At 42.6% G+C, this 23,253-nt stretch overlaps 1 protein-coding gene across 1 annotated transcript in view; it reads right to left on the reverse strand.

Moving 5' to 3' along the window:
* The window catches only part of eif5b (eukaryotic translation initiation factor 5B), a 93,958-nt gene that overhangs the window by 63,236 nt on the left and 7,469 nt on the right, over positions 1-23,253 (reverse strand). Inside the window, exons 4-7 of the mRNA XM_067986239.1 lie at positions 18,482-19,127; positions 14,995-15,209; positions 5,523-5,673; positions 4,442-4,546 (exon numbers count right to left, since the gene is read on the reverse strand). Of these exons, the coding sequence (XP_067842340.1) occupies positions 4,442-4,546; positions 5,523-5,673; positions 14,995-15,209; positions 18,482-19,127 (1,117 nt within the window). The remainder of the gene's footprint in view (positions 1-4,441; positions 4,547-5,522; positions 5,674-14,994; positions 15,210-18,481; positions 19,128-23,253) is intronic.

Here is a 23,253-nt window from a genome sequence, read left to right on the forward strand (position 1 = left end):
AGGCGCCTTCTGCCTTCTCAAGTGGACATAAATTATCCCATGGCACCAATAGAAGAGCAGAGGAGTTCTCCTGGTATAAAAACAGAAAATGCTGGAAAAGCTCAGCACGTGAGGCAGCATCTGTGGAGAAAGAAACAGAGTTAACATTTCAGGTCGAAGGCCTTTCGTCCACGACCTTTCAAAGACGCAAGGTCATCGACCTGAAATATTAACTCTGTTTCTTTCTCCACAGATGCTGTCTCACTTGCTGAGCTTTGCCAGTATTTTCTGTTTTTATTTCAGATTGCCAGCTTTGATTTAGAGTTCTCCTGGTATCCTGGCCAACAATTATCTTTCAACCAACATTACTAAAACAGGTTATCTGGTCATTTATCTCATTGCTGTTTGTAGTACTTTGCTGTGCACAAATTGGTTGAGACGTTTCCCTACATTACAAAAGTGACCACAACTCAAAAGTACTTCAATGACTGAAGTGCTTTGGGAAATCGTACGGTCATGAAAGGAGTATGTAAACGCTAGTGCTTTTTCTTTAATGCCTTTTCATTGCCTCGAGATAATCTTCCTACATCACCAGTTTTCACCTCTTTCCAGCTTTTCAAAAAAGCTATTTTCTGTTAATTTAAACTATTAACTCCTGTGTGACAGGAGTTAGCAGTCCTAATTCACGGCTTTTACCTGCCGTGCTCTCCACCACATCCGTTCAATTTATTTAGCCATATTACGGGGCTTGCTTTTCTTGCAGTTCTGACAAAGGATTTACACATGAAACATGAACTGTCTTTTCCCTTTTACAGATGCTGACAATTCTGTGTACCTGCTCCATTTTCTCTTTTTTTCCCTGCAGATTTTCAGCATTTGTAGTGTTTCTCATTTACTTGTATTGTATCTTGAAAACCAATGAATTCCTTTCACATGTCAATTTCCCCAACATTAAGAGAGAAAGCTGTGGTTATATAACTCATTTTTGATCCCCAGAGTAGATTTTTACCATATTTGTTTACTGAGTTCAGATTCGACTCATACAAATGGTATGAAATTTCTTTATTTTGGATGTCTGAATTTGATTTGTTGCCTCAAGAAATTTTTAAATTTAAGAATGTTGATAGACAAAACGTAATGGGCCGGATTTTGCTGCAAAAATAACGGCGAGGCTAACAGCACTCACCGTTATTTCAGTGCCAATGGTACAGCAAATTCCACATGTAGTTAAACGCGGAAATCCGGAAATTCCTCTACCAGATGCCCTGCTCCGCCGTAAGTTGTGAGAGAATGGCATCTCACCGGCTGACTCACCTTTAAATGAATGGAATGGCATGAAGTTCCTGTACTGACCTGATGGATATGAACTAATCTCGCCAAAAAAACGAAACATCAAGTCATTTAAGTCTAAGAACAATTAACGGCGTGATACGTCTTAATGACTGCCAAGCAACCTCTCTGACACTGAAAATTAACTTTTACAAGTGCGGAGTCTCATTCCTTCATATTTTAATTGTTGTTGGACATCTGTCTCTTATCTCTGCCTCTTACTTCAATATTTCTTACCCTCTCATTTCGCATTCTGTACCTGATTTAACATTGAATTCACTATTCTAACTTACACGTCCTGGTTCTGACTCTACGCTGCTTAATAACATACTTCAATCTGATTGGTTAAAGGGATAGACAGTTGCTTGCCCGGTTCACACAGGACCCAAGCTGCAGTGTAGAGGGTGCCATTTTGCATTCAGCGCCCAATGAGAGGAACATGCCGTGAAAAAAAACAAGAAAAGTTTATGGGCAAGTACAAGTCTAACAAGCGATGGGCACCATTCATTTGCCACTAAGGAAAATCCAGGCCATCAATTTTTAAGCAGATTTTCCTTATTAGATCTAAAATGAGAGATTAGAATTTTATACTTGAAAGAAATCAAGTTACTAACCTATAAACGGGACAGGAAAAGCCCAACTAATCCATCTAGCCTAGTCCAACTAATCCCATCCAGACATAGCCTACATGTCAACCCCCCATACCACCCCACCATCTCTCAGTCGCCTGAAATACACAAAAAACACAATTTAGGGGAAAAAATTCAGGAAAACTCCTCGCTGACACCCGAAGGCAATCAAGGAGACTGCCATAACTGATACAGTATTAATTACAGCAACCCATCACCTATCTTCCATAACTTGAGGTGTTCTCGACTCTCAGGAACAATTGCTGTGTGGTATGTGTACTCTTGGGCCCGATTTTAGCACCCGCTATCGGGTGCGTTCTCAGCGGGGGGGGGGGCCTCGAAAATTGCGAAATCCAGGATCCCGACCGGATCCCGCCCACTTCCGGGTTCCCCGCGGACGCGCCGGCATGAGCGCGCTGCCCCCGCTGGTGGGAATCCCGCAGGCAATTAAAGCCAGCGGGATGCCACTGGAGAGTATTTACTTAGCTATTTCAGGTCATTGACTGACCTGATTAAGGGACTGTGTGAGATTTTGGATCAACATGGGACTGTTTCCCACACTGGGGGAAACACTCCCAAATCAAATGGACGTGTTGCAGCTGTCAGCCTGTGGCAGCTGCAAAGGTCCATTTGACAGGTGGGGGGGGCGGGGGAGACCCTCACCCATTGCAGGAGGCCACTCTGTCACTTGGGACAAAGTTTGGCCTCCACCACCCTCCTCCTGACGGTCAAAGTCACCAACCTGCACACTTACCCTGGGGTCCGGAGACATGTACCTACCTTGCAGACCCCCTCAGATGTACATCTTGCGGATGGGGGCCGCCGTAGCTGCAGTCATGACCTCCTCGGAGGGCAAACAGCATCACCAGCCTCGCCATCCACCTCTGACACGTGGAGCTCCACAACAGAGTGCTGTGACACATCCACCTGTACAGCAGGAGGGAGGGCAACCGCAGAGAGAGATGCGTCGCAGAGGGCACTACCCTCGCCACACGTTCCACAGACCGAGGCTCAGCCTCCTGGACCTCTCTGAGCAGCAGTGCACACGGAGGCTCAGAGTCACTCGACATGTAGCCGTGGACATCTGCAGCCTCTTTCATGCCGAACTGCTCCTGGCTGGCCCGTGCACCATCTTCCTACCTGTCGCTGTCAAAGTCACCACTGCCCTCCCGAACTTCTCCTCCACAGCCTTCCAGGGTGCAACCGGGGACATCGCCGATGTCTCTCAGTCATCTGCGCAGAAGAGCCCTGCAAATACACCTACACCCACTCTGCAGTGACACAATGGGTGGCATCAGTGGTGCATCCTCAGTGATACCCAGGAGCGGGCATTATTGCACAAACCGGACAGGATTGGAGAAGACATGGCAGTAGTGGTGCCAATATAATGTGTGATGTGAGTTGTTCTGAAATTCAATAGAAGTAACAACCATGACAAACCCTCAAACACCCTTGTGCATCCCCTTCATGCTCACGACACGTTTGCCTTACGCTGCCTACTGCACATATGTGATGCATGCCCTGTGGCTGCAGCACAGGTGGTGGCAGGTTGAGTGAGGCTGGCCGTGAGAGAGATGCATGAGAGGGTGAGTATGGGATAGAGCCATGAGATTGTATGAGGATTGGGTTGCGTGGTAGTGGCGGGGTGAGTACTGGCGAGGTGAGTAGGTGCAGGTAAGATGAGGATGGGGTTTGAGTGGTTATGAGGGGTGATGTGACAGAGTAGTGTTGGCAGTGCCGAAGGAGATGTGGGGTGGGGGCAGTGATGTGGCAGACGGAGTGTAGGGGAAAGACTACGTGTACTCACTTTGGCTGACCTACTTAGGTCATTGGACCGCCTCCTGCGCTGTATGCAGGTGGGCGATATGTTGGTGGCGCAGGTGACCCCCTCTGCCACCTCGAGCCAGGCCTTCCTGGTGGCGGAGGCGGGCCGCTTCCTCCCGCCCGCCGGGTGGAAGATCTCTGTCCTCCCCCTCCTCCTCACCCCATGTATTGATACCTGGGGTGAGGCATCATTAAACTGGGAGTAGCCTTCCCCCTGGGCTGCTCCATGCTGTAATTTTTGCTATTTGTTGCAGCATCTGTCAGTGGAGGACTGCCCCTTTAAATAGAGCACCTCCAGCTGACAGATCTTACTGCGCATGCGCAGCCCGCCCGACGCGCAGATCAGCAGCGGGGAACCCGGAGGAGCAGGTAAGTGAATCCAATTAGTGTTTGCCTGCTGCGATCGCGCAGGAAACCCACTAATTTCACCGGGCACGTTACCAACGCGCCCGCTTGCCCATCCGCCGGGAACCCGCATCCCTGGTAAAATCGGGCCCTTTGTGTCAACTACATATCTTTAACTTAATTAACATTTACTAAATGCTTGTAGCTGGTGTTGGGACCCACTACAAAAAGTTAATATGCACATTGCTGAATGCATCAGATTTACAAAAGTAGCTTAGTGATCCAATAACAAAAGATTTTAGATTGATGCAGTTAACTAGACACAAAGCACTCACCTTCTTTGCTTTCCTCTTCTTTGTTCTCTTGCTGCTTTTTCTTTTTTCTGGTATCATAGATTGGTCGTTTCTTTGGCATTGAATCCTTGGATGGCACATCAACACCTGTGAAACCAAGGTGAAAATATGCAATTCAGTACCATAGTTTTTTCAATTCATTTTCCATCACTTAAGTCATTGTAAGCTATTGTATTCTGTAGTCTACAGCATTCTGCACCCTTTTGTTTTAAAAAGCTACACTTTTCTGTGAATCAGGAGAATGGCATTCGTGAAGCAATATAGCCAACTTGTCAAAATGCTCTGCTTAGCATAATGAGAGAGTTACAGATGAGAATTCGACACACATAAATTCATTCATCCAGTAAGATGCTACAGTTCCCACCTTGCAGCCTGCAACTGTTTCTTAAATGCTTCCAGAACTTTCACCTCCACTACTTCAATTGGAAGTCTATTCTATACGTTGATCACTGTGAAGAAAAATTTCCTGAAATCTGTCCTAAAATTTACCTATTAGTTTGAACCTTGCCCTATACTTGCAATTTAAAGTAAAATTCTGGATTTGCCTTTTCCATTCCCTTAAAATATCTTATGTACCTTTATAAGATCACCTGTCAGATACATCCTTTCTAGGGTGAAAAGCCCAACTTTCTCCAGTCTTTCTTGATAACTGAGATCTTTGGCATTAGGGATCAGCCTCGTGGCTCTTCCCATCCTTGCTGACATTTCACAAATTCCACTAATTCTACTGGTAAGCAGGTTGCAGCAGCAACCTCTGATGGTCTGCCATTCATAAAGGTGTGCAAATTCCATTGCAATCATGTATTGAGTTATTTAGGTCTCAATAAAGTGCAGTTATGAGGAGGATATTTGAATTACCATCACAACTGTAGTAATAAGGAGGCTTAGCACTTTCAGTGGCATCAACACTGAAAGGTGTACTGTTCTACCAGCTGTTCCAAAGTCTCCTGTGGGTTTTATCTGCAATAGCCACAAAGTACGTCCATTGCTGAAGCATATACCCCAGATACCTTAATACTATAAAAATCCTTCATTTAAATAGATATTTCAACTTCATCCATACCCTGAGCACGAAGTAGTTCAAGCGTAGCCTCAGCTCTTGCTTTGGCATCTTTCTGGGCTTTTGTCAACAGCTTGCCCTCCTTCTTCAAACGCTCTTTTCTTTCTTTTTCTTTTTGTTTCTTTTTTTCTTTGCGTTCCTGTTCTAGTTTCTCCTGCAAATTCAAGACATTTTGGCATATTTAGCAAAATGTTTACTCGCAATCCATTCACACTTGGTTCAATGTAACGAAAACACAGAACTCTCAAGATATGTCAAGGTCACTGTATGGTCAGTCAGTTTATAAAGGTTACTTCAAAATATCTACTTGTCATAACTATATACTCCAGTCCATTACTTTGACTTAGATTTTCAAACTATCCAAAATTTAGCTCAAGTTAATCACCTCAATTATTAATGGAATGATCCAAAAGGTTGTGCAGTGCTAAACAGAGGTTTAATCCAAGATTTTCCACAAGCCACATTTTCAACCTCAGATGTACCAATGGACGAAACTAACCACGGCAAATTCTGAAAATTCTAACCAGGACTACTCTCACATATCTCCCAGCTATAAGCTCAGAAGCATTATTGGCAGATCTGAGGGTAGGCCACATGCTCAGTTTTTTAGCTGGGAAATGCGTTACAGGAAGTTATTTTCACTGCCCAAGATTTTTTTTTAATATTTCAATTGGTACACATCTGATGACATACACTCCAAAATTTCAGAATATCACCACCCTGTACCCAACTTTTTGCAGTTCTCGTCCTCCTCATTTTACTTTCATATTCATATATTTTTCCTGTGTCTAGAGATTTCATTTGTTTAATTGATTTCCCCCCACTTATTATTACTTATATGATTGCAAGAGAGGGTCACACACCCTGGTAATTCAAAGTATCTCTGCACAAGTTCTTTAGAGACATACCAAGGCATCTATATAATTAAAAGTTGCACGTGTCTGCAGTGTCATCCCTTCGAAAGGCATCATACCTAAAGTGCTTCAAAGTTATCACATCTTAAAGCATCACAAGTCTGAGGAGAAAACTTGGTTCAAGTTACCAATCAAATATCTGATTGGCTAAATTTCAATTAATCAACAGTAGCAAAAAGTTCTGTCAGGAACAAGTAACCAGCAGAAAACCAAAGTAATTCCTCAATTCTTTTCAAAGCCTCTATTCATGCATTGACAAGTACCACAAAATCAAATAACCGATCAAATTGTTCAAATAACTTCTGTGTGTTGGGCCACCATTTTTTTTTCTTCATAAATGTGTATACAGCTAAAAGATAATATTTGTAATATACAAAATATAGACAATTCTGAAGTAAAAACACTAAAGTAACCCACAAAATTGGATATTTAATGTTAGAAATGCCTGCAAGAATTTACCTGCTCACAGGCCGGCCCATCTGTCTGGGGACTGGAACTTTGAATTTGAAAATAGGGCAGGAAAGTGGAGTTGAAGTAGAAGATCAGCCATGATCTTACTGAATGGCAGAGCAGGCTCGAGGAGCTGTATGGCCTACTCCCACTCTTATTTCTTATGTTCTTATGAAGCTGCAACTGGGGCCTGGTTGCTGTAGATTTGTAGCTCTCCTTTATAAATTGTGTGCTTACGCGAGAGCAAGAACAAGAACGATAATGGAAGAGGGGGAGAACGAGCGTGCAGGAGAGAGATAGGTATAAACAATATTAAACAAGTGCACTGTGGGAATTTGAGTACTTTTTAAAAAAAATATACTGTAAATAACCAGAAAGAGGTTTGGGAAGGGAAGAACAAAGTTACTTGCATCTTAAGCAGGTTTTGTAAAGTGGTAGGTAAATAGTACTAAAAATATTATAACTATGTGGCCTTCATTGTTCAGTAAAAACAAGGTGCATAGTATTTTGAAATCGTGTCTACCATGTGATATATTGCTTCAGTAAATTTATTGTATTAGAGCATTGTATTACAGTTGCAAAGGGGACCATGGTAGGCATCAGAAACTGTATTCCAGACCCTGGACTTACCAAAAACAACGCCACGGAAGATCTATTAGTATATGTAATTAATCAATTTCTACTAATGGAAAGACCATACACGCAAGAGTGCCCCTAAGAATAAACTTATACAATGTGAAATCTCAAATAAATGGAATCCAAATTTTGGTGCCATTTACATGTGCGTGGGAGGGATGAGTTGGGGAGGGGGGGGGGGGGGGGGGAGGGAAGTTAACTACTACTTACTTTGTAACATAAACAGGATACAATATCCTCCTCCTTCTTTCTCCCTCTTCCATCAAAAAAAGTGACGATACTTTAAAGCTGCACACATAAGGTTTGACTACTTTAAACCAACTGTTAAGAGTTTGTTTCGCTAGTTGAGAAACCTATCATGATAGATCACATCACCAACTAACAGTTCTTAGCATCGCTCATGGTTATTCCAGGACATGGAGTGCAGTCTTTGGGGTCAATTTTAGGATGGCCGAGCGGGTGCGTTCGTGGCGGGGGGTTCCTAAAATTGGGGAATCCCGGAGCGGGTCCGGAGCCCGGCTACAACCCGTCCACTTCCGGGTTCTCCAATGACGCAAATCGGTGCACGCGCAGCCCCCACATGCGAGACTCCCACCAGCAATTAAAGCCGGCGGGATGACAGTTTAGATAGCTAGGGAGGTACTCGAGGTCGTTGAAAGGCCTGATTGGGAAGAGATTTTAGCAGGGATGTGATTTTGGACTCTCCTCAGCATGTTTCCCATGCTGTGGTAAACACTCCACATTGTTGCAGTCGTGTTTCAGTCAGAAACCATTGGGAGATGCAGAGGATTCCGACAGTTGGGGGGAATACCTCATTCATTGCAGCAGGGCACTCTGTCACCTCAGACAAAGTTTTGCCTGCCACACTTGTCTCCACACTCAAAATTATTACATCATACCCTAAACTCTGCTGTCCAAACACATTTACCTACTTTGCGGACCCCCTTACACTCACACCGTCAGGATGGGGGGGAATTTCCATAGCTGCATTCATCACTCCATTGGAGGACGAGCAACATCACCAACCTCGCCAGGCACGCCATCCACCTCCGCCACGTGGAGCTGCACAACACAGTGCTGCGCAACAGGCACCTACACAAAGTAGTCGTGCAACTACACATACACCCACTGTAGGGTGACCCAATGGGTGGCATCAAGCGTGCTCATGAAAGGGCCTTACTGCACAAGCCAGTCAAGAATGGCCAAGACATGGCAGTAGTGGTGACAATATAATATGTAATGTGAGTTGATCAGAAATCAAATATAAGTAAAAACCATGACAAACCCTCAAACACCCTTGTGCATCCCCTTCATGCTCACGACATGTTTGCCTTACGCTTCCTTCTACACATACTTGATGCATGCCCTGTGGCTGCAGCACAAGTAGTGGCAGGTGGGGTGAGGCTGGCCGTGAAAGAGATGCATCAGAAGGTGAGTATGAGAGCGCCATGAGATTGTATGAGGATTGGGTTGAGTGGTAGTGGTGGGATGAGTACTGGGGAGGTGAGGAAGTGCAGGTAAGATGAGGATGAGGGTTCAGTGGATGTGATAGAGTAGTGTTGGCAGTGCAGAACGAGATGTGGGGTGGTGGCAGACGGAGTGTAGGGGAATGAGTAAGAGTACTCACTTCGGCTGACCTGATTAGGTCATTGAAGCGCCTCCTGCATTGTATGCAGGTGCGTGATTATGTTGGTGGTGCTGGTGACCTCCTCTGCCACCTCGAGCCAGGCTACTTCCTCCCGTCCGCCGGGTGGAAGATCTCCCTCCTCCTCCTCCTCACCCCATCCAATGATACCTGGAGTGAGGCATCATTAAACCTGGGAGCAGCCTTCCCCCTGGGCTGCTCCATGCTGTAATTTTGCCTATTTTCTGCAGCGTCAGTGGAGTACTGCCCCTTTAAATAGGGCTCCTCCAGCTGACAGCCTGTGATGCGGGTGCGCAGTCCACCCACTGTGTAGCCTTCCAGCGCGAAACCCGGAAGCCAAGGTAAGTGGCTTCAATTTATTTACGATCGCGTGCCAAACCCACCGATTTCATTGGGCGCGTTACCCAGGCTCCCAGTCGACCCCCCCGCTGCCAACCCACCTCCCTCCTAATATCGGGCCCTTTGTTTCCACTACAGCTTGCCCATCACAGTACTAAAACAAATTTATGAAGCAATACATCACATGACTGACAGGAGGTAAAAATATTATGCAGTTACAGATAGAGATACAGGTCTCACAAATATGTATGTGTTACATTTTATCTACTACTTTACAAAACCCATTTAAGATGCAAGTAACTTTGTTTGCTCTTCCCTCCCCAAAATCTAATTCTCATTATAAAAGTTTACTTTTTTGCTCTGTGTCCCATGGTGTACTTCCAGAGTTTTAAATAAACTGGCCAATAAACTGGTCATGTCTTGACAGATAACTTAAGGAAATCACTAAAAGCAGAAGCTAGGAAGCGGACAGACGCAAATGTGGTGCCAATTTACAAAAAGGAACAGTGGGATAGGAACCCAGGGATTGATAGAAGTGTGAGCTTGGAATCAGTAGTTGGGAAAATAGAAAATATCCTGAAAGAGGTAATGGTGAAGCAACAGAATGATTTAAAAGTAACAACTTGGATTTACAGGTGGTAGATCCTGCTCAAAACAATCTACTAAAATTCTGTAAGCTGACCAGGAGAACTCTGTACATTTAATATAGGAACATATGAAAAGGAGGGTGGAAAAAGATCCTTTAGCCCATCAAGCCAGCCCCATCCACACAGGGTGCAACTACAAAGTGATCCATGAAGCAATCTCCTGGGAGTGGCAAAGAAGCCTGTGGCCAATTCAGAAAAAGATGGAAGATTTCTCTTCGACTCCCTAAGGCAATCAAGCAAAGTTCCAGGAAACTGCTGTTACCATAAATCCTCAGCTACTAGCAACTCCAGGCTCCATAAGTTCTCATGATCCTAACTACTTACAACTCTAAGTGGAAATATCCTCTTCATTCAGGGTGCCACCTTGTTCCCTTTTAAACGGCAACATACCCATCATGTTTAGATATTCGTTTCAGAAGATGACACAAGACATCTAGTCCTACTGTCCCTTTCCATCTAAAATAACCTTTCTAACATCAGAGTCTAATCCTGTCATTTTAAAAACTTTAGTTATGTCCCTTCTAAGGCTTTGTTTCTCTAAATTTAATGGACCCTCGCTTCATAACTAAGAGCTCTTAGGCTCAGTATAATTCTGGGTGCCCTCCTCTGCACCATCTCCTGAGCTTAATATCCTTCACAGTGTACGAACATGGACAAAAGAGCTGAATTCCAGAGGTGAGGTGAGAGTGACTGCCCTTGACGTCAAGGCAGCATTTGACCGAGTGTGGCACCAAGGAGCCCTAGTAAAATTGAAGTCAATGGGAATCAGGGGGAAAACTCTCCAATGGCTGGAGTCGCACCTAGCACAAAGGAAGATGGTAGTGGTTGTTGGAGGCCAATCATCTCAGCCCCAGGACATTGCTGCAGGAGTTCCTTAGGGCAGTGTCCCAGGCCCAACCATCTTCATCAATGACCTTCCCTCCATCATAAGGTCAGGAGTGGGGATGTTCGCTGATGATTGCACAGTGTTCAGTTCCATTCGCAACCCCTCAGATAATGACATAGTCCATGCCCGCATGCAGCAAGACCTGGACAACATCCAGGCTTGGGCTGATAAGTGGCAAGTAACATTCGTGCCAGACAAGTGCCAGGCAATCACCATTTCCAAGAAAAGAGAGTCTAACCACCTCCCCTTGACATTCAACAGCATTACCATCGCCAAATCCCCCACCATCAACATCCTGGGAGTCACCAATGACCAGAAACTTAACTGGACCAGCCGCATAAATACTGTGGCTACAACAGCAGATCAGAGGCTAGGTATTCTGCAGCAAGTGACTCATCTCCTGACTCCCCAAAGCCTTTCCACCATCTACAAGGCAGCAGTGTGATGGAATACTCTCCACTTGCCTGGATGAGTGCAGCTCCAACAACACTCAAGAAGCTCGACACCATCCAGGACAAAGCAGCCCGCTTGATTGGCATCCCATCACCACCCTAAACATTCACTCCCTTCACCACCGGCGCACGGTGGCTGCAGTGTGTACCATCCACAGGATGCACTGCAGCAAGTTGGCAAGACTTCTTTGACAGCACCTCCCAAATCCACGACCTCTACCACCTGGAAGGACGAAGGCAGCAGGCACATGGGAACACCACCACCTGCACGTTCCCCTCCAAGTCACACACCATCCCGACTTGAAAATATATCGCTGGGTCAAAATCCTGGAACTCCCTACCTAACAGCGCTGTGGGAGTACCTTCACCACACAGACTGCAGCGGTTCAAGAAGGTGGCTCACCACCACCTTCTCAAGGGTGATTAGGGATGGGCAATAAATGCTGGCCTTGCCAGCGACGCCCACATCCCATGAGCGAATAAAAACAAACCAAAGTCTAAGTATAGTGCTCTTTGTTTCATACTCAGTGGCCGTAGCTATACAATCCAAAGCCCCATCTGCTTCCCAATAGTAACCGCATATTGTTTGTGCGCCCCTAATGGGTAATCAATAATTACCCCCTAGTCCCTTTCTTGATCTGTGATCCTTAAAGGGTAACCTGAATGGTATTGAAATGGCTGGAGATTCTCCAACTGCAAGCACATGACAATATATTTGTCCTCATTAAAGGATCCCTGCCACATACAGGGTCATTCTACAAACTCATCCAGATCAGCCAGAAGCCTATTTTTTTTTTTTAATTCGTTCATGGGATGTAGGAAACGCTGGCAAGGCCAGCATTTATTGCCCATCCCTAATTGCCCTTGAGAAGGTGGTGGTGAGCCGCCTTCTTGAACCGCTGCAGTCCGTGTGGTGAAGGTTCTCCCACAGTGCTGTTAGGTAGGGAGTTCCAGGATTTTGACCCAACAACGATGAAGGAACGGTGATATATTTCCAAGTCAATGGTGACCCCCAGGATGTTGTTGGTGGGGGATTCAGCGCTGGTAATGCTGTTGAGTGTCAAGGGGAGGTGGTTAGACTCTCTCTTGTTGGAGATGGTCATTGCCTGGCACTTGTCTGGTGCGAATGTTACTTGCCACTTATCAGCCCAAGCCTGGATGTTGTCCAGGTCTTGCTGCATGCGGGCATGGACTACTTCATTATCTGAGGGGTTGAGAATGGAACTGAGCACTGTGCATTCATCAGCGAACATCCCCATTTCTGACCTTATGATGGAGGGAAGGTCATTGATGAAGCAGCTGAAGGTGGTTGGGCCTAGGATACTGCCCTAAGGAACTCCTGCAGCAATGTCTTGGGACTGAGATGATTGGCCTCCAACAACCACTACAATCTTCCTTTGTGCTAGGTATGACTCCAGCCACTGGAGATTTGTCTGCGATTACCACTGACTTCAACTTTACTTGGGCTCCTTGGTGCCAAACTCGGTCAAATGCTGCCTTGATTTGAAATAAATTTCTCACCACTATGTATTTGAGTCATCTATGAATTCAAGAATGGTTCTATTAATGCCCTCAACCAAGTCATCATGGAAAGTGACGGACAGCAACAGGCCCAACATGAAGCATTGTGGAACTCCGCTCACGAGCACACCCCATACAGATCCACTACCATTAATGGGATCGCAACCTATCCAACGTAATATTATCGAATATCATAAATGATCTAATTTTATCCACTAACTTTTTTTGGAAATTCAAGTATCTACCATCTTAGTCACTTCCTTAAATCAGGCTATTATTTTAGGTTTTCCTAATAACTATCAAACTCTATAATTCATAAAATCATATCCTGTATAATGCTTTCAACAACTGACCTCAAACTTGTGGGTCTATAATTTCTGTGGTACAATTTCTCTCTTCCATAAATAATGGTGCCAAAAGGGCCTCCCTCCAATCCATGGGAACCTGTCCATATCTCAATGAACTATTGAATATATGAGTCAGTGATTAAAAAGGATCTTAGGATGCATAGCTCAAGAAGTAGAGCACAAGTCCCAGGGAGTCATAATTAATATATAAAGCACTGGTATTGCCCCAGCTTGAGCATTGTGTCCAGCAGCGGACACCGGACCAAAGTGGTGGCCATACCGGCCTGGGGAGAGCACAAAGAGCAACTCGAGTGATAAATGGGATTGATCACCCAAGGTTTGAGTGCTGCATTGTCTACAGTACTATCCTTCAGAAGAGGTGTTAAATCGTGCCTTGTCCGCCTGTTTCAGCGGTTCAGGCAGTTGTTAAGATGCTTTGCACTATTTGAAAAGAGCAGCAAGTTCTTCTGGTGTCCTGACCAGTATTCCACCCTCAACTACCATCATCCAAAACAATTAAACTAGTCATTCATTTCAGTGCTCTTCGTGGTATCTTGCTGTGCAAAATGGCTGCTGTGTTTGCCTACATAACAACACTTTCACAAACCAAAGGATAGAACTTCAAGAGTTCCTCAGTGAAACGTCCTTGGTTTAATCATCTTCACCTGCTTGACCAATGACCTTCCAGCAGTCACAACGCCAGTGTTAAGCTCCATTCACAACTCCTTTGATAATGAAGTAGCCCATGCAGCACCTAGATAACATGCATACTTGGGCAAACATGTGGCAGCTAACATTCACACCACAGAAGTGCCAGGTAATGACAACCTTGAACAAGAGAAAGCCTAGGCATTTCCCTTTTATCTTGAAAGGCACCACACCATTGTTAAGTCCTCCACCATCAACATCTTGGGGGTCAGCATTGACCAAAAAGCTAAAATGGACTAACCATAGCACCACCATGGCTACAAGAGCAGGACAGAGACTGGGTACTCTGCAACAAGTGGCGTGCTCCATGACCTCTCAGAGCCCCTCACCATCTGTAAGGCTGAGTCAGGAGCACAATGGAATACTCACCACTTGCTTAGATAGGTGCAGCTGCAATAACACCCAAGAAGCTTAATACCTTTCAGGATAGAGCAGTTCACATAAATGGTGCCCCTGCCAATGGACGTCATATCCACCCCCTCCACACTGTAACTGCAGTATGTCATGATCAACTGGATACATTGCAGCAACTAACCAAAAAGTTACTTCAACTGCACCCCACTCCCTGCGACCTCTATCACCCAGAAGGACGAGCAGCAATGACATGAGAATACCATCACATTCAACCTCCCTCAGCTAATACCACCAAAACTGGTTATTAACTGGTTATTCACTTCATTATGCTTTGAACAAAATAGCAGTTGCATTTGTCCAATTATCTTCAATTTAATCATAGGTAAAATACTTTGGGATATTTGAGAGACGTTCTAAAGCAATATATAAATGCGAGTCTCTCTCTTTCTCATGTTGATCTGTCATTGTGAGCACAGCCAATATACAGCATGTCTTAATTACCCATCCTCTTCCCACCCTGCCTTTCAGCAAAAAAAAACTCTGATCAGTCACATAATTAATGAACAAACAGCATACTTGTTCCAAGCGTTTGGCTTCCAGTTCTTCCAACCGTTGTAAACGTTCTTCCTCCTCTCGTTTTTGCCTTTCCTCCTCTTCTTTCAATCTTGCAAGTGCTTCTTGCATAGCTTTTACTGTAGCTTTACTGGGACCTGCTTTCTTCTTCTCTTTTTCATCTTTTTCTTTCTTCTTCTTTTTGTCTTTTTTCTTTTTCTCCCCATCATTTTCTTCACCTGCAAATTATAAACAGTGGTCACCATTCTGAAGTCCTCATCAATAACCCCTTAGCCCACCATTATCTTTACACATTAAAAAGAGACCAATTAAAAAAGACAATGAAAGTAGAAAATATTATGCCAAACCTCTCTCACCAATTTCATTTTCCCCCCAAATCACATTCTACCAAAAAAGGCATTTTAGCAAAATAAATTTCTTCAAAAATACAGAAAAGTCCTCATCCTAATTACATGCCCCTAAAAAATATTTTGGATCAACTGGGTGTCTTACACATGCAGAAACCAATCACATCTCCAAACCAATTCACACGAGTAGAGTTTCTGCTTGTCTAATATGGAGCGCGCACCCTAGTGACATACCCACTTACCCAAGTTCAGGGAGAGTAGGTTCAACTTGGCACAGCCAAGACCTTAAGGCTCCTCATGTTTAGAAGTACTTTTAGAGTTTAACCAGCTAAAACCATGCAACCAACTCAGCACAGAACACTGACAATCTTCCAAATGCTTGTCTAGCCAGGGTCACACTACCTATTAAAGCATTAGCTTTTAGAATTATCAGGAGCACAGTGAGAAGAATGCCAGACCTCAGTCTACCTCTCCAGTTTCCATCAGTGAGCCAGATGGTTGATCAATCATTAACAGTGTCCTGAAGTACTGAAACCTTGCTTAGATCAGGTATTGGATTACCAAGTCTGCCACAGAGGATTAATTTGATTCTGAAATGGCAGCATGTCATCTTCTAACCATAGAAGTTTGCAGCACAGATGAAAAAGTGAGTCCATTGTGTCTGTGCAGGTGTTTGCTACAGGAATAAAAAAATAATCACACTGTCTTGCTACTGTTTATTTTTTCTTTTCGTTCCCCAAATTTTTTACAACCAGATGAAGTTTAGTTGGGGCTGTACTCTCCATGCTGCTATAGTGATCCCAGCTTCCTATGCCCTCTTTGAAGCCTTATCACTCTTTCCCAATCTCAAGGCTCCCATTAATGACCCAATGCCAAGGGCTCTGGAGGCTACTTCTCCTCCTACAATAATAAACCTGAAAAGACGGGGAATGAAGAGAGACATGCATATACACAAATTTTATTTTTCTTTTACTTGTGAGTGACAGCACGGAAGATAAACTATAAAAAGGTTAAGACATCTTCATACGCGGGTCATCTGGAAAGGATGGAAAGAATAAATTGATTGGTCCCCTATCATTACAATGGTCTACCTTTTTGATAATTTCTTTTTCAAATGGCAAAATGGAACATGTGGAAGACAAGGCAAACATGAAGTATAAATGCCAGTTCTCAAATAACATAATTCAACCACATATTGGTGTAGAGTTTGCGCTGGTTATATCAGCACAATCTGGGCGGAATTTTAAACTTAAGTGAATTATGTCCAAAACCACTTACGTTCGTGTTTTCCACGATTTTTTAACGCTGGTTCAAGATTCAATTTGCCCGAATCAGGTCCCGCCCACAGAACTGTGCATGCCCCCAGGTCAAAACTGTGAGATTCCGCTGGTTGGGAAAGGTTCTTCAAATTGCGCTCATTTTCTTAGGCGCACAGGCACTAGTAGGCACATTTTGAACGTTTTTTTCATACCAAAAAATATTTAATTTACTAAGAAACTAACTAATGTATACCAATGAAACTATTAAATGGTTCAGTATAGGTTTTTTTTTTAAAAAGTCATTTTCAGTGATTTAAAACCAGATTACACTCGTGAAGGACTGGACACCCATATTAAAAATGCTTATTTTTGCTGATAAACCCATTTTCAGCTGTATTACTAAAAGTGCACCAGATTACCACTTTTAAATACATCAAGGAATTTTTTTTAAAATGCAAACAAACAAAAATGATTACGTTCCATTACTCTGCCCGATTGTGCTGGTTCATGGGAGATTTTACATTTGTGACTATGCAAATTAAATTTAGCGGAAACTTGAACCGTAACTTAAGCAGCCCAATTTCAAGCACAAATTTCTAATTGCACCCAATGCAGAAACTCTACTCCATTATCTACATAAAAATGAAACATTCTCCATCCCCTCCAAACACATCATTGAACACTTTATAATGACTACCACTGTTCACCCCCACAACTCTTTACCAAGATGGCTCAGCAATTCTTTCTCTCTAGATATCTATTTGATCCTTATTCACCTCACCTCACTCAATTGCTGCTCAACATTGTCCAACATAAAGCTAACGCTCATTCTTTACCTTAAGCATTTATGGGCTAGGCATTCTAAAACCTTAATTATTTTTCTATTCTGAACAAGATGAAAGATCACATCCTTCCGTAATAGCACAATCATCCTTTTCGCCACCAAATGTTTAAACACTGTATGCTGAATAATATTTTCAACTTCTTAAATGATATATTTGGCCAGTTATCTTTGTTATATTATTTCATATTTGAACAATCTAAAAACCAAAATGATAAGCGATTTTCAATGTACAAGTGAATGTAGAAATTTGGCCAACAGTTTAAGAGGTATGGGGTAAATATAGTTCAGACATTTCCACTAAGCACCAAAAACACCAGTACACTGTACTTACTGCTTTGAAATAGGTTATTGCAGAAGAAAGATTGATGAAATTCTCCTTGATCCAACTCTATTGCATTTTTTTTTAAAGATTTACCTATCTGCTTGGATTGTATTTGTTGAGTGCAACAGAAAACATAACACTTCCGGCAGATACGTTACATAAAGGCAACACAAGGCAGCTTATTAAACCAAACTGATAGTGAAAGCACGCATTAGCGCTCCTCCACAGGCCGTATTATTGATCTCAGCCATATTGCTGCGGGCGATAGGGAAGGAAAGCAAAAGCAGTTTTTGTCATTCAAGACCACGCTTGCTGGTTTCAGTGACGCTCAAAGGCCTTGGAACAGGTTGTACATCTAGTCTCCCTGACAGATAGTGTCATGACTCAGGGAGACTCTGGAACAGGAGATGTTGTACGAGTTATATAAATGGAAAAGTTTGATCTGTCAAAATAAATGCAATTTACAGACAACTGCTTTGAAAGTTTTTAGTTTTGATAAACTGAAGATGTTGCAGGTGGTGATGCAGTATGACAGCCATATTTCTTCACTTGATACTTTCTAAAATCATACAAGATAAGAGAATAGGGCTATTACCTCCCACAGAGAAGTGGAGACAGACAAATTAAACAAAACTGATCAACTTGAAACATTCTTGCACTCCTTTTAATAGCGCACTTAACAGGAAAATAGTCAATCAGCCACAAAAAAAAAACCTACCTTCAGCCCCTGCAGTATCCTCAACTTCTTTAACTTCAGCAGCTAGAGTAACATCTGTTTTCTCAGGTTCAGTTTTAGAAGCAACTTCAGTTTCATCTTTCTGAGGTTTAGTTTCCTGCTCCTTTTCCTTTTTGTGTCGCTCAGAGTCATCCTTTTCTTTCTGCTTACGAAGTTTAGCCTTTTCCTCCTCACGTTTCTTGCGCTCTCGTTCTTTCTTTTCTGCTTTCTTTTGTGCAGCTGTTTTTAATTTGAATGTGGAATCTCCTTCATCCTCATCATCACTTCCACCTTTCCTGGGCTGATTACCTTTTTGATTTTTTTTATCCTTTGTGATTTGAGGAAACTCATCAGATTCTTCATCACTGTCTTTGAGTGAATTTGCTTGATGATTTTTAGTTTCGACTTCCTCATCTTCTGAAGGCTCTAGCTTCTGCAGCAATCTCTGGTTCTTCCCTTTAGCCTTCTCACCCGTTACATCTTCATCAGATGGATCAGATTTTTGCTTCGGACCTTTGGCTTTTGGTACTCCAAACTCTTCATCTTCCATTTCATCATCTTCAAAACTAGGTTTTTGGGCTTTCAGACTCTTTTTCTTCCTATCTTGCTTTTTATTGACTGGTTCAGATTCATTATCTTTTTCTTCTTTCTGTTAAAATAAAAGTTTGAATAATGTCACATACTCATCCTACTAGAAGAAGGGAAATTGTAAACTCTGCTCAGCTCTATTTAACTTCTCTCATTTGATTTAGCAGCAAGGGTCAAATGCTGGGATGGCATAGGTTTTAAATGCGAAATATCATTACATAGAATGTACAACATAGAAACAAGCCATTCGGCCCAACATGTCCATACCAGTGTTTATGCTCCACGCGAGCCTCCTCCCATCCTTCTTCATCTAACCCCATCAACATATTCTTCTATTCCTTTCTCCCTCATGTGTTTATCTAGCTTCCCCTTAAATGCATTTATGCTAGTTGCCTCAACCACTCCTTGTGGTAGCGAGTTCCACATTCTAACCACTCTCTGTGTAAAGAAGATTCTCCTGAATTCCCTACTGGATTTATTAGAGAAAAGAGCCCCAGCCTGTTCAATCATTCATGATGGGTATAACCTCTCAGTTCTGGTATCATCCTAGTAAATTTTTTTTGCACCTTCTCCGTTGCCTCTATATCCATTTTATAAAATGGAGACCAGGACTGTTCACTGTACTCAGAGTGTGGTCTAACCAAGGTTCTATATAAAAGTTTAACATAACTTCCCTTCTTTCCAATTCAATCCCTGCAGAAATGAACCCCAGTGCTTTGTTTGCTTTTTTTTTTTAAAAATGGCCTTATTAACCTGCATCGCTATTTTTAGTGATTTGCGTAACTATATCCCCAGATTCCTATGCTCCTCTACATCATTAAACTAGAAAGAGTGCAGAAAAGATTTACTAGGATGCTACCGGGACTTGATGGTTTGACTTATAGGGAGAGGTTGGATAGACTGAGACTTTTTTCCCTGGAGAGTAGGAGGTTTAGGGGTGATCTTATAGAAGTCTATAAAATAATGAGGGGCATAGATAAGGTAGATAGTCAAAATCTTTTCCCAAAGGTAGGGGAGTCTATAACGAGGGGGCATAGATTTAAGGTGAGAGGGGAGAGATACAAAAGGGTCCAGAGGGGCAATTTTTTCACTCAAAGGGTGGTGAGTGTCTGGAACGAGCTGCCAGAGGCAGTAGTAGAGGCGGGTACAATTTTGTCTTTTAAAAAGCATTTGGACAGTTACATGGGTAAGAAGGGTATAGAGGGATATGGGCCAAGTGCAGGCAATTGGGACTAGCTTAGTGGTATAAACTGGGCGACATGGACATGTTGGGCTGAAGGGCCTGTTTCCATGTTGTAAACTTCTATGATTCTATCATTTAGACTCTTATTTTCCAAGGAGTATGTGGCCTCCTTATTCTTCCTACCAAAATGCACCACCTCACACTTATCTATATTGAAATTAATTTGCTAATTACACACCCATTCTGCAAGTTTATTATTGTCTTACTGTATTTTGTCACAGTCCTTCTCAGTATTAACTATAACCACCTCCCCCTCAATTTGGTGTTGTCTGTAAATTTTGAAATTGTACTTCCGATTCCAGAGTCCAAATAGTTTATGTAAATGATGAACAACAGCGGTCCCAGCACCGATCCTTGTGGGACACCACGTCCCACCTTTTGCCAGTCTGAGTAACTACCTTTAATCCCTACTCTCTTTTGTTTTGTAGCCAGCTTGCTTTTCGTTCTGCTACTTGTCCCCTGACTCTACATGCTCTGACCTTAGTCATGAGTCTATTATGAGGTACCTTATCGAAAGCCTTTTGAAAATCCAAATATATTAAATCTACTACATTACCCTTATCTACACTTGTCATTTTTTTTTAAAAAACTGAAGCTCAGAGTATAATGAAGCTTCATTACTTTACCTAGAGTGCAGCTTGCAAATCAAAATGGTTAAAAAAGAAACTTTAACAATTTTTAAACCATATAGAGACTAAACTCACCTTGCTAGCACAGAAAGATGATAAACCAATTTTATGCAGGACTGGGATTATCACTAAAGCTCACTATCTGACCTTTGCAAATGTGTACAGATATTCCAAAGTGGACACAAACCAAGCTAGTCAGCACTTAAAAAGTAGGATGGTTATCAGAACAAGCTATACATCAAGGTTTTATACATGTTCCTCCTGAATTAAGAATCTTGGAGGAAAACAGGAATGTGGATTATTCAAAACTTTTATCCCAAAATACTTCATTCTCAGACTATATATGATTTCCCAGGGTTGGGCAGTTCCAGAGTAAATCCCAGGCTGGTTTGAAGTTGTACCCCCCTACCCCCACAATGGAGACACTTTGGAATGCCCTCCATAACTGAAGTTACCCCTAGAACGAGCAAAGAGAGAAGCTTACTTTGGGGGTCAATGCAAGGAAATTGATATTTTTAAAAATTTCTACTGATTTCTATAGTTTTTCATATAATATAATGGGGAGTACTTCGACAAAAAAGTACTCTCCTCAGACTCATAACTCCATTATGTAGGGTCATATACACCAATTAAGTTTTATTATGTACCATCTAATCTGATATATAACATATGACATTTAAATGTCAAATATAATAGTTTTATTAAAAAAGTGTATTTGGGACTAAAATTGTGTTGACAGAGAATGATGCATGATCGAATGCCAAGGGTATTAAGGGATCATGAAGCCAAGGCAGGTGGATGGAGTTAGGATACAGACCAGCCATGATCTCAGTGAATGGCAAAACAGGCTCGAGGGGCTGAATGGCATATTCCTGTTCCTATGAATGAGTGAATGAAAGAGAATGGAAGAGTGGTAGAAAGGCCATTGAAAGAGTGGCTTCCAGTGCTTTTTAGTATTGTGGCTAAGGTCCAGTAAAACAAAATCCTTGATTCATTAAGGCAAATTGCGATTGTAGATTATTGTAAAATCTAGTACATAAATTAATTTTAGCCTTTATTAGAAGTACAAATACAGCATATATAAAGCAACTCCATTGTTGCAACATCCCATTTTCCTGACAATTCTGCCACTTTGGCAGAATCTACACTTTACATACTGCTTCAACTTTCCTACCTCCTTGCTCACAAATCCTCACCATTACCAAATTTCCCAGTCATGTCTACTATTTTTTTAAACTTCTGGTTGCACCTTTTCTGCAAGCTACAATATCTCCCTGGACAACAGCAGAGAGAAGGCCAGTGCTGGGGGAATGCAAAGTTCTTGGAGGGTTATAAGTCTGAAGGAGTGAGAATTTTAAAATTGAGGTGTTGGTGGACCAGACTCCAATGTAGGTCAGCAAGCACAAAGTGATTGGCTGCGGGTTAGAATATATTGTAGTTGTAGGGGCAGTCTGTAAACACCATGTATTATTCAATATGTATAAATGCGTAGGCTTCAAGGAGATCCTGAACATTTACCTGAGGAAGGAGAGAATCTCCGAAAGCTTGTGAATTTAAAATAAAATTGCTGGACTATAACTTGGTGTTGTAAAATTGTTTACAATTGTCAACCCCAGTCCATCACCGGCATCTCCACATCATGGTTAGAATATAGACAGCAGAGATTTGGATAAGCTCAAGTTTACGAAGCATGGAAGATGGGAGGCTGGCAAGGAGAGCATTGGAATAGTCGAGTCTAGAGGTAACAAAAGCACGGACGAGGGTTTCAGCAGCAAGCTGAGGCGGGGCGGAGTGATGCTACAGAGATGGAAGTGATCTTTGTGAGGAACAGGATGTGTGATCGGAAACTCAGCTCAGGCAACGTACAAAATGTCATTTTTCTAGAACAAAAATAGCCGTGCAGCTTATACAAAATTCTCTCCATTCTGGAATGGTCCCAGTGGATTGGAAGGTAGCAAATGTTACCCCACTATTCAAGAAGGGAGGGAGAGAGAAAACAAGGAACTACAGGCCAGTTAGCCTGAAATCAGTCGTCAGGAAAATGCTTGAATCCATTATTAAGGAAGTGGTAACAGGGCACTTAGAAAATCATAATATGTTTAGGCAGAGTCAACATGGTTTTATGAAAGGGAAATTGTGTTTGACAAATTTATTGAAATTTTTTTGAGGATGTAACTAGCAGGGTAGACAAAGAAGAACCAGTGGATGTAGTACATTTGGATTTTCAAAAGGCATTCGATAAGGTACCACATAAAAGGTTGTTACACAAGGTAAGGGCTCACGGGGTTGGAGGTAATATATTAGCATGGATAGAG

This window comes from Heptranchias perlo, chromosome 6, assembly GCF_035084215.1.
Source record: "Heptranchias perlo isolate sHepPer1 chromosome 6, sHepPer1.hap1, whole genome shotgun sequence".
NCBI lineage: Eukaryota > Metazoa > Chordata > Chondrichthyes > Hexanchiformes > Hexanchidae > Heptranchias > Heptranchias perlo.